The following is a 12,365-nucleotide window of genomic DNA, read 5'->3' on the forward strand; positions in this document are numbered from 1 at the left end:
ACACAGACAGCATCGTGAAGAAGGCGCAGCAGCGCCTCTTCAACCTCAGGAGGCTGAAGAAATTCGGCTTGTCACCAAAAGCACTCACAAACTTCTACAGATGCACAATCGAGAGCATCCTGTCGGGCTGTATCACCGCCTGGTACGGCAACTGCTCCGCCCACAACCGTAAGGCTCTCCAGAGGGTAGTGAGGTCTGCACAACGCATCACCGGGGGCAAACTACCTGCCCTCCAGGACACCTACACCACCCGATGTCACAGGAAGGCCATAAAGATCATCAAGGACAACAACCACCCGAGCCACTGCCTGTTCACCCCGCTATCATCCAGAAGGCGAGGTCAGTACAGGTGCATCAAAGCTGGGACCGAGAGACTGAAAAACAGCTTCTATCTCAAGGCCATCAGACTGTTAAACAGCCACCACTAACATTGAGTGGCTGCTGCCAACACACTGACTCAACTCCAGCCACTTTAATAATGGGAATTGATGGGAAATTATGTAAAATATATCACTAGCCACTTTAAACGATGCTACCTAATATAATGTTTACATACCCTACATTATTCATCTCATATGTATACGTATATACTGTACTCTATATCATCTACTGCATCCTTATGTAATACATGTATCACTAGCCACTTTAACTCTGCCACTTTGTTTACATACTCATCTCATATGTATATACTGCACTCAATACCATCTACTGTATCTTGCCTATGCCGCTCTGTACCATCACTCATTCATATATCTTTATGTACATATTCTTTATCCCCTTACACTTGTGTCTATAAGGTAGTAGTTTTGGAATTGTTAGCTAGATTACTTGTTGGTTATTACTGCATTGTCGGAACTAGAAGCACAAGCATTTCGCTACACTCGCACTAACATCTGCTAACCATGTGTATGTGACAAATAAAATTTGATTTGATTTACGCAAAACCTTGCATGACAGCAACGACCCCTGATAAAAACCTGTTACCCAAGGACTTGCGTGACAGCGACGACCCCTGGAAAGCCATCTTACAGTGGAGGCAGCAGAAAGCAGCAGCCCAGCTGTCCAAACTACAATCCCCATAGCTAACAAGCTACTTCAGCCCTGCATCATGGTTGGCCCCACAGAAAGCAACTCGCTAAGTGCTTCTACGACCGGACTGCTCGAGACCTACCAGAGCTGGAGGTGGGTGTAACGATATGGATGAAACCTCTGCCGGGAGACAACACAGGACTTTGTAGGCTGGGAACATGCCTACAGAGAGTTGCACCATGTTCTTACCTGGTGGATGTTGGTGGCTCCCTCTATCATTGTAGTCAGGTAGATCTGCACATAGCAGAGCAGACAACAAACCAGAACACGCCATACACTCACCTGGATGAGCTGGATCACAGTCCAGTCCAGCCAACTGAAGGTGAGGCTTCTACCCCACCAAGCTCTCCAGCTTGTGGCCCTAATTCTACCCCTGTCAGAGACCACACTTACTCACGGGTGGGTAGGCTGTGTAAGCCACCGGACAGGCTCACTCTGTAAATCGGGGATACCATTTTATGTCTGGACTATGAAGAAAGTTCAAGGTAGTTTCGTGTCTGGAATTTACTCATGGCCTCTAGTTTGTGTGTCAAATTAGAAACAAAAGTTCCCAATCTATGCTTCAGTTATTTGAACATGTCAAGGGGAAAAAAAGTCTACCAATAACAGCTTCGCTTTGAACCCCAAATAAGTAAATGGTATAGTGAAAGTGATCAATATATTGTTTTGGGACGATTTTACAAATAGCCTGGCTGACGCGAACCACGTGACTACTCGAGAGCTGGTGTCAACCAGACTATAACAAATATGCTTCCTTTGCACAATGAATTATCGATCTCAAATGCCTTAGTGCTATCAATCAGGCTATGATCATCTGAAAATACTGTAAGCCATCTGCCTAGCTATAAAACGAAAAGTTTTACTTGGATGGTTACAATTACGCAGTGTAGTTCTGTAATTTCACGATTTAATAAACATCACTATAACTAAAACGCTACATTATATGTATGTATATACAGTTTGGGAAATATTCCGAAAGCATTTCACAACTGATGATACAACAAGTGTAATTTTTGGGAGCTATAGTCAAACTGTATGGTTAGGTTGAAATGATTTTATGACTTTGTGGCTGTGCCAACTAGTGACCACTCTGCAGAGCTGCCTCCAGAACAAGATTCATGACGAAAAACGCTAACCTGCAAAGAATTTCCTGACCAGGACCGAAACAGGTTGGTAGAGAATATAGCGAAACCGACACACCTGCTAAACTTCATAATAACACACATACCTGGGTGATCGACGTTGAAGGAATCTGCGAATCCTTGCGTCGCTCAGGTATGATTCACCTTCTTATTTTTGACTGAAATTGAATAAAAACAAAACCGTTTCCCCTCATTTCAAATATTAAATAAATCGACAAACGGTTTTTGAGGGAAAAAAAACACAGCTAATACGCTTCCCGTATAGCTACTGGCTACATTTAACAGCCACACAGGAAAGTCTGACAGGTAATAGAATTCCAGCCCAACCAATGAGCAGATGAGTGGGCGGAGCTTTCTGAATATTAGTCCTTTTATTAAATATTCCCTTTACAAATTGATTGCAAGTCATGAAGTATGACTTAGAATTCTACTATGTTATTTCAAATAACTTATTCAAACATTAAGGGGAGTTAGTTTAGATGTTCTTTATCTCCAACCCATATAAATAGGTTATAAAAGCTAATGGTTTTATGAAATGCCTATGGGATGTTTGTATAATAAGCAACAACTGCAGGTTTCTTACACACCATAACAAAAGACCAACTGTAGTCAAGGTTTCAAGTTTTAATGTTGCGTGCACAAGTACAATCAAATGCCTTTCTTGCTAGCTCTAAACCCAACAATGTAGTAATCATTATTACTAAAAAATAACATAAGGTAGAACAAAAACACAAAAAATAAGAAGAACATGGGGAAGTAAGTAAGATATTTACAGGGTCAGTTCCAATACAATATTTACAATGTGCAGAGATACTGGAGTGGTAGAGGTACAGTGCCTTCAGAATGTATTCATACATACCCCATGACTTATTCCACATTTTGTTGTGTTACAGCCTGAATTCAAATTTGATTAAATTCATTATTTTCTTTCAACTCATCTATCTGCACACAATACTCTATAATGACGAAGTGAAACCATTTGTATTCCCACCAGACTCAATAGATGTTAGAATCACCTTTGGCAACAATTAGACTTTATGGGTAAGTCTCTAAGAGCATCGCACACCAAGATTGTACAATATTTGCATATTATTATTTTTTACAATTATTCAAGCTCTGTCAAGTTAGTTGTTGATCATTGCTAGACAGCCATTTTCAAGTCTTGCCATACATTTTCAAGCATATTTGAATCAAAACTGTACCAGGCCACTCAGGAACATTCAATGTCATCTTGGTAAGCAACTCCAGAGTATATTTGGCCTTGTGTTTTAGGTTATTGTCCTGCTGTTAGATTTGCTCCAAACACTACGCTTTGTATTCAGCACATAAAGTTAATTTCCTTGCCACATTTTTTACAGTTTTACTTTAGTGAAAAAATGATGTACGTTTTGGAATAGTATTATTCCGTACAGGCTTCCTTCTTTTCACTGTCATTTAGGTTAATATTGTGGAGTAACTACAGTAGTAACTATAGTTACTATTATCACAGACATTAAACTCTGTAACTGTTTTAAAGTCACCATTGGCTTCACAATGAAATCCCTGAGCAGTTTCCTGAGGTAGTCATTCAGAAATCACTATTATTGCACACAGAGTGAGTCCATGCAACTTATATGGCTTAAGAAATATTCTACCCCTGAAATTATTTAGGTTTGCCATAAGAAAAGGGTTGCATTCTTATTTATTCAAGACATTTCCGTTTATAAATTTTCATTCATTTGTAAACATTTATGAAAACATAATTCCATGACATTATGGGTTATTGTGTGTAGACCAGTGACACAAATTCTCAATTTAAACTATTTTAAATTCAGGGTGTAACACAACAAAATGTGAAAAAAGTCAAGAGGTGTGAATACTTTCTGAAGGCACTGTAGAAATGTATAGGGGTCATTTAATTTAACTTTTATTTAACTAGGCAAGTCAGTTAAGAACATTGTTATTTATAATGACATAAGATAAGGTGACTAGGCATCAGGATATATGACAGTAGCAGCAGCATATAGGATGTTTATATATATGTGTATTCAGTATAAATGTGTGTGTAGGTTATGTGTGTGTCAGTGTGCGTGAGTGTGTAGAATCCTGGGAGTGTGCATAAAGACAGTGCAAAAAATATACAATACAAGGGTCAACTCAGATAGTCTGTGTAGACATTTTGTTAGCTATTTAGCAGTCTTATGGCTTGGGGATAGAAGCTGTTCAGGAACCTGTTGGTGTCCGACTTGAGGCACCGGTACCACTTGCCGTTCTATGGCTTGGGTGACTGGAGTCAAACGATTTTCCGGGCCTTCCTTTCACACAACCTGATATAGAGGTCCTGGATGGCACGGAGCACAGCCCCATTGATGTACTGGGAAATGTGAACATAGAATCTGAACATCAGCGTCTATTCCCTTGGAACAAATGGGTTACTGTTCACCAACCAGATAAATGTGGGTTGAAATTTAATTATTTTAAGAGCTTTTGTACACTAGAGCTATACAAACTACTGTGAATACTTTCAGCAATGCACAACCTAGCAAAGTTAAACACGCTGTAATGCTGAGGACCCAACAATATTGTTAAATCACTTACAGAGAAAGTAACCGTAGATGCAGCTCTTTGGCTGTGGATATGCTTTGGGAATCTTCCACTCAAATGACCAGTGGACTTTGTCAGGCAGACCAGAAAGCACCACATTTGTTTAAATTCTAAGACGGTCTCCAAACCAAGACAGACACAGTCAATGTAGTGACATGACAATTAATGTCCACGGTGTGGCTACGGTATGAAAGTGACGCTTCTTTGCTCCTAGTTTTGTTGGCAAAGAATGAACCTTAAAATTGCTTTATCGAAGTCATGAAAACCCGCTCATTAAAATGTACGTGTTTCAGAGTGAATTCACTTTCCAAGTGCGAAGGCGAAAAAGTTACAACTGTCTCATTACTAACGACAGAACTACAAACACGAACCACAACTCTCACTATCTGTATACGTCACGTCGAGAGTCTACAAAAACTATATATTTTGCATTTTGAGAAAGTACTGTCTGGCAAAATAAAGTTCAAAATAAAAAATAAACACAACCGTTGAGTGAGTCGAGTCAACTTGAGCAGGCTAACTGTAGGAGTTGTTGCTAATTCAACATTTCGGCGATGTGTTTTACTTTTGACCGTCAACATATTTTGATAACAGGAATCAAGTATGAGCAAATCAATACACAAACAATTTTATATATCTTATATGACCAGGTTTTCACGAATTTGATGCTATAATCAAAAAGGTAGTACCGTATGGGGTCAAGACATTGCAATATAATCCGTTTCTAAACCCAGAGGTGCAACATCGCGAGACTTAAGGGAAAGCTTGCGACAAGGCCGAGGTTTGGGAAGTCAATGAGAAAAGTGAACTTCTGTATGGGTACAGGGCTTGACAGAAATGGTAGCAGGTGAATGTTTAACTTTTGTTGCACACATATCCAGATGCTTCGTACCATTTTGCGGAATTAAGAAGCCAGAGACCAGAAAGGGCCCTGTGTCACTAAAATTGGCTGTGATCAATGAATGTAAGGTTTCTACATGCAGTCAAAATTACGTTCTTAAGTTACAAGTACTGTATATTGATATTATGTATTAGAAACATGTCAATTTAAATACCATATATATTTTATTCTCAATAAGGCAAAATATAAAGAATATTCAGACAGACTCAAATCCCATTAGTAACAAGTAATACTTCACAATTTTAAATGACATGTTATTCCAAGTTTGAATAACAACCTCAAAAGAGTACCATTACTTAATATTGCATCCATAATATATATATATATATATATATGATATCTCGGTTCTCAATATTTTAAAACTAACCCAATTTAGACTGCTGTACTGCTGTATGCTGATGGTCTGAGAAAAATGAAGCGCAACATACTGTATTAACTTCTACAACTGCTTAACAGAGAAATACCTCTCATTCAAAAGACATCTCAGATCCATTTCAAAAGGCAAACAGCTTTCTCACATGCAGTAGAGATGTACAGTTGATCAAAAGAAAAAACATCTCACGCCAACTTCCATTCAATCTGATCAACAATAAACATTTAATGGATTTACATGTCTCCATATCAAATACAGAACATACATTAACACTTGATTCTAAAGACATTGATGATGATGACAATGATAATGACAGAGTGGTGAGCAGGAGACATGGCATACAATACAGTAACAAAAGTGATTGATATGGTTCAAAGACTTGTGTCATCGCTTACATTTTGGAAGAAAGCTCACAGATGTTCACAAATGTGCATATCTATCTTAAATGACACAGATGCATCAATACAAATGTTTAACTGTAGTAAAAATTCTCCCTAAATGAATTGTTTTATATACAATTTGTACAAATTTCTATTTAAATAGCAACATGCAAGTGTTACGTCTTTCTATTTAATTTCATAACATTTTATTTTACCCTGGATGTCTTCAAGTTATAACTAATTATACTGACCATATTTAAATGTAACAAAACAACCCATACTACGATATCTTTTACACAAAATAGAAAGGGGCAGAAAAGGGCAGAAAAACTAATAAATATGAGTGAAAGACTTACGAGAAGTGTTAAAATGATCCCAATCATCTTTTGTACATCTAAATATATTGAACAAGCCTTGAAGCTGTACTTAAAAGTGTACCAGTGTATGAAAACATAGGAGTGGCTACACGAGCACGCACACCCAGAGGAATATCTATGAGAAAAGTGGCCTCCAGCTTAAGGTATAAAATGGCTTCATAAAGCCATCCATGTTTGGTTACTAAAACAGAGCTATATATACACATATACCAGTAACTCAGTGGACAAGCATGATGCACAAGCTAAAAGCATTGGACATTTCTGTCAAACCAAACAGGTTTTGACCGACAGTTAAAAACAAGAGCGGAAATTCCTGATTTCAAACTAAAAGCCCAAAAATGATTTAAAGATTTTAGTTTAAAAAAAAATCCTGCATAGATAAAAACAATCTTCCTCTACTCTTTGAGTGTAAGAAGAAATAACAGTTTTCCCCAAATGAAAGACAAGGGAGCCAATGAGGGGGAAAAAGGTACTAGTGTTTCCAGCATCTGTATTCTGTAAGTGGGCTAATAAGAAAAGTCCTTCACAATACAATACCACTTATGAATTAAGTACATTTTCCTGTTCAAAATCACTTATGTCCACATTTGCCTTGCTGACAATACAAAGTAACAGAAGAACACGTAAATATTAGGCCAGTTTACCACTACATTAGCGCAATTTGTTATATTATATAACCTGTACCATAAATATATAGACCATAGATTACTTAAGTTTTGTAGTACACAAATTACTATTATACTATGTAGAGAACCCAGTAATCACCTTTAAACATTTAAATATTACATTTTCATATACAATAGAAATACTTTGCATCTCATAGCTCTTTCAACCCCGTTTTCAATCATTTTAAATCTGAAAGTTTGAACAGCACTTTGAACAGAGCAACTGCTTGGTACATAAATAAAATCTATATTGGCCATGTATTTTTCGACTGAAATATAACACTCATGTAATCTGCGTATGGCTAATGAGCACCACCAACGTGTATGCTACATCAATTATTAGAAGAATTGTTAATTGTGGTCTTAAAATGCGAGTGCATTTATGTCATTCCTTGCACTTAACTTCCTGCTTTCACTGGGCAATTTTTGCAGAAACTATACAAATAATTACATTGTGTTCCAAGGATAACATTTGCCATACCAACCACACCCTGCTGTGCCTTAAAAAAATACACTAACAGCAACCCTTTCCAGTACAGATCTATAAGGAATAAAAAGGAACAATAACACCTTGTTTAGAAATGAACATCTCACAGGGCAATTCATAGGAAGAACTCATTGACAGATAAGAAATATATTGTGGTGCTTCAGAACGATGAAAGTAACTTCAACAAAATCAATTGAATGGTGTATCACAGGCTAACTCCAATATGGTCAGCCGCAAGCTACCTCTTCTTCAATGGCAACTGTTAGAGTAATGTGTGTATGTGTCAGGGATATCTGTCAGGCAAACCAAGCTCTCGTCACTTTACACACCATCAGTGCAGCCTTCAACCCACTGATCACAGCTTGAGTCCAGTACTATTCCAAAATCATGTTTGGAAGCTTAAAATTATTCTTTAAAATGTTTGGCTGGATCTGCATTTCAACATATGGTATATTCTAGTTCCCTGTATATCTGATACAAGGCACAAAAAAGATAAGAGACAGACCTTAGTTTTAAAGCACCTTTGGTTTGAGGGAGGTACTTTGGTAAAAATAATAACACATTAAAAGCCGAATGTGAATAATGTGCTTATAGCCTATAGAATAAAATGTATTTAGTGTGTTTCATATATAATAATTCAACAAAGGCATTGGGCCAAATAGAAAAATGGCTTTCGTTTGCACAATGCAAAGATATGACAAAGGAAAATGCTGATAGTGGATATAGCTAGAATGTACCAATAGATCTGTGCAGTTGGAATCCTCCTCCGTGTCGGACAGTCGTAGGTGCAAGATGCTCCATATCGCTCAGTGTTTTTGGCAAGCTGGTGTAGAAAATGGACACAGTGTTATAGATATGTCTGAGGCAGATAAGTTCACATGTGCATGGAGGGGCAGCAGTGCATTGTGGTGGACGGTGTGTGTGTGGAGCGTATAGTGTCCTTCAGGGAATGAGCTTAGCGTCCAGCCGTAGCCAGTGTAGGCCCTGCCGCGTGAAGCGCACCAGTTCAGTCATGCTGCTGGTGTTGAAGATCAAAGGGCCCATCACCTTGTCCAACTCCGCAAAGAACTCTACAAAACAGACAGGAGACATAACATAACACGTGAGCAAGGTAAACACTTAAGAGACCTCTAGCCTAGGAATGGCTTGCCAGGTCAACACGTCCAGAGCTAGTTTAATTTAGATTATGGATTCATCCTGGAGCCTAATATAACATCTTAAACAAGCAGTAGATAGGATATTCATACCTTGGAAGTTGGACTAACACCCCCATATACATTCCATAGGAAAGAAGGAAGAGACCCCCCCGCTAGAAGAGAGCAAACGAGTCAGGTACCTTTCTGCTCTTTAGACAGCTGCTCTGCTTGGTCCCACACCTCAGTGGCGAACAGGAAGTTGGAGGTGACCTGGACGTAGCTGGCAGCCATCTGGTGGATGCGCTGGGGGATTGTTACAGAGGAGCTGCCGCTGGATGTGCCTGACGAGTAGCTACCAGCACTACCTGGGGACAGCTTGGGAGAGACTGGCGAGGGCATGCCTGCCGCTTTACTGGGAGACAGAGAGAGATAGATGGCTGGTAAGCGGGGGAATCGCAACCGCTCAAAACGAGATGATTCAGCATAACGTCTAGACCATTAATTGACAAGTGAAATACATTTAAGAAGACTGTTAGTCTCAAGACAGCATACAACTAATGAAATGTCTCACCTTCCCATTCCAGGAGAGGGAGCTTGGGTGTTGGTCAAGGAATTCTGAAAAACAAATTGAAATGCAGAACAAACATTTGCCATTTGTTAAACAAATATAAGCAATGCAAATTGACTATCATTCTGCTCATCCATATAACACTTCATTCAAGGAACACACATTTCAAGAGACAATATCACAATACCTATGAACTTGCACCAAGGAAAATAAATTACCTTCAGATGCTCTGTGAGTGTTTTAGAGTATTTCAGTGCACTCTCTTTTCTCAGCTTGAACAGTCGCAGGTAGAGGAGGGACTGGCAACGCAGGCTGGAGCAGCAGGGAGAGATGGATGAAATAAGCATAAGCAGTGACTCAATGAGCAGGGGAACATTGACGCTCCAGTCCAGACACTCTAAATGGAATCTATCAAGCTATGAGTCAGGACACCTACCACAACACAGCTAGCCGTTTGTCTGCTGACGTAGCGTCTGGGGCCATGTAGCTCTTTAACTTCATAGTGTACCTGAAAACACACACACAACGAGAGACCTTAAAGACCGGTTCCCAGCATTCTAAGGTTTCATAATAATAATGTCAATACTGTAAATTCTGTAAATAATTTGTCCATTTATGCAATGCTGGGTCTATGGTGTCTATGAAATGTAATTGCTACCATGAAGATATTTGCTATTTGATACTGAAATGATGTCGTTAAAACATGTTGTAGAGAAGTTTGTTCTTACTTGATGAGCTCCACGGTCTCGGCATACATGGGGAAGGGGGACTTAGCCTCCTGGGCACTCTTCTCCAGTGCATTTCCACACTCAATAAAGGACACCACAGCATCCAGGTAGTACACAGCCTTCTCAAACCGGTCCATCTGCACACAGGAACACCACACATTATGAAAACTGGCTCTTAAGCAACTGATTCCCTCTCACTCAAATTTGGGACAGTTAGTAGCAAGGGGAATGCTTCATGACCAGTGCTTGTGATGAAATTAAAATGTTGGTTGTCTTGAAATATCATTATGTAGATTTCAAACATGGTTAATGGGTTCCCTGGATAGTGTAGAATAGGATGAGACCGCATCCAGTCCCCCAATAAGGGCAGTGAGATGCACTTAAGCATCTGATGATAATCCCCAGGGTGCACTATTGATACCAAGTGTGGGCAATTATAACTACTCTAGCTGCTCCACTTTCAGTAGCCAGAGGAGCCAATAAGATGATGTAAAAGCACTACACAGTAAAACCATTGTAACTGTTCCGATTTCAGAGCGTGTGCAAAATAATGACTAAATTCCCAAGCTTTTCGTGGAAAAACAGTAAGCATACTCTTGGTTTCACATAACAGCTAACATACTGTATACGTATGCAATCATTTCTTACCAGAGCATCTGCGTTGTGTTTCAGTTTCTTGGCCTCTTGTAAGTAGTGATCGGCAGAGTGAATCCTGAAACAAAACAGGTTCGCCCGTCAGCTTTTGCAATTATTTCCTGTACTTCGAAAAATTACATAAAAATTAAGTACTTTCCCCCCCTAACTATTCCAATAGACTCTACGAACTACACAGCAATATATAGGCAGGAGGGGGTGAAGATACTAGGCCATGTTAAGCGGCCTGTTTTATTTACACAGGCACATCCCAGGGGCTTCACATCAAAGGCAACCCTATAACTACAGCTCTACACACTGGCTAACAGCAGGTTATCCACAGTGGAGAGGAGGCGGCCCTTCTTACCTGTCCTCAAACACCAATTTTGACCTCAGGGACTTTGAGCCGTCCGAGGAGAGTGGTGGCACAGCAACCTGGTTATCAGAGCCCTTTGAGGATTTCTCCTGCAGAGACAACAAAAAAAGTTTATAATCCTATAAGGGATATTTTATATGACCATATAACAAATCATGCAGTGGTGAAAGTGGTGAGCTACAAATGTCATATTTGTGTCCTTCCCAAATGTATTTGGAGGGCATGGCAGTGGGTGGACATTTTGTGCGAGATTTGAGCCAGCTTAATACTCAGTTCAGCTGGTAACGGGCACTCCAGTGACATGTACGCACGTTTGTATAAAATGGTGTCTAGTAGAGCAAGACAGTGGGCCAGACAGCTAGACTAGACTGACACACACAGACCTTTCCCTCCCGGGTGCTCCTGGCCTGCTTGTCCCCGCCTTTTGTGTGTTTGGAAGTGGAGCTGCTCTTGGTGCTGTGGCCTCCCTCCTTGCCGCTGCTGGCCCCGCTGGACAGGGAGGTGGATGACTGGCTGACCGTCCGCTTGCGGCTCTGATGCTCTGCCTTGGGCGTCCTCTGCAGCCCTCCTGACCCTGATATGGAGGGAGAGGGCACCGGCTCCTCCTTCACCTTGGCGTCCATGACCCTCTTAGACCTGGTGTGGGTGTTTATCAATGATACCATTCAATGTTCACAATGTTGGAGTTTAAAAGTTAACGTGATCAAAATACTCACTCTTTGCTGCTGGTCTTGTGGTGAGATGAGGATTTGTCTTCAAGTCTGGACTTCTTGCTATCAGACTTGGTGTTCTCGTCTTCATTCTAAGTTGATTAACAGAGGAGAGGAAAGGATGATTTATTGTGGGTGCATTTGAAAGGCTGTAAAATAGATAGATATGGTACTAGACTGGGTATCAGCTGAACATGTAATATCACATCACTCTTCA

General features: G+C 39.9%; 2 protein-coding genes across 7 annotated transcripts in view; both read right to left on the reverse strand.

Moving 5' to 3' along the window:
- The window catches only part of LOC112228315 (protein Shroom1), a 37,406-nt gene extending 34,884 nt beyond the window's left edge, over positions 1–2,522 (reverse strand). For 2 of the 3 annotated variants that reach the window (XM_024393523.2, XM_024393522.2), the window contains exon 1: positions 2,318–2,520. The gene's annotated coding sequence lies outside the window, so the exon portion shown is untranslated. Of the gene's footprint in view, positions 1–2,317 lie in introns of all 3 variants that reach the window. The other variant, XM_024393524.2, reaches the window with a different exon arrangement.
- Positions 2,523–6,288: 3,766 nt separating this feature from the next.
- The window catches only part of LOC112228314 (AF4/FMR2 family member 4), a 30,431-nt gene continuing 24,354 nt past the window's right edge, over positions 6,289–12,365 (reverse strand). For all 4 annotated transcript variants that reach the window (XM_024393518.2, XM_024393519.2, XM_024393521.2 and 1 more), the window contains 10 exons: positions 12,155–12,240; positions 11,822–12,074; positions 11,430–11,527; positions 11,078–11,141; positions 10,430–10,566; positions 10,138–10,209; positions 9,920–10,013; positions 9,705–9,748; positions 9,334–9,545; positions 6,289–9,067 (listed from right to left, as the gene is read on the reverse strand). In XM_024393518.2, the coding sequence (XP_024249286.1) occupies positions 8,940–9,067; positions 9,334–9,545; positions 9,705–9,748; positions 9,920–10,013; positions 10,138–10,209; positions 10,430–10,566; positions 11,078–11,141; positions 11,430–11,527; positions 11,822–12,074; positions 12,155–12,240 (1,188 nt within the window). In that variant the 3' untranslated portion in view covers positions 6,289–8,939. The remainder of the gene's footprint in view (positions 9,068–9,333; positions 9,546–9,704; positions 9,749–9,919; positions 10,014–10,137; positions 10,210–10,429; positions 10,567–11,077; positions 11,142–11,429; positions 11,528–11,821; positions 12,075–12,154; positions 12,241–12,365) is intronic.

This window comes from Oncorhynchus tshawytscha, linkage group LG30, assembly GCF_018296145.1.
Source record: "Oncorhynchus tshawytscha isolate Ot180627B linkage group LG30, Otsh_v2.0, whole genome shotgun sequence".
NCBI lineage: Eukaryota > Metazoa > Chordata > Actinopteri > Salmoniformes > Salmonidae > Oncorhynchus > Oncorhynchus tshawytscha.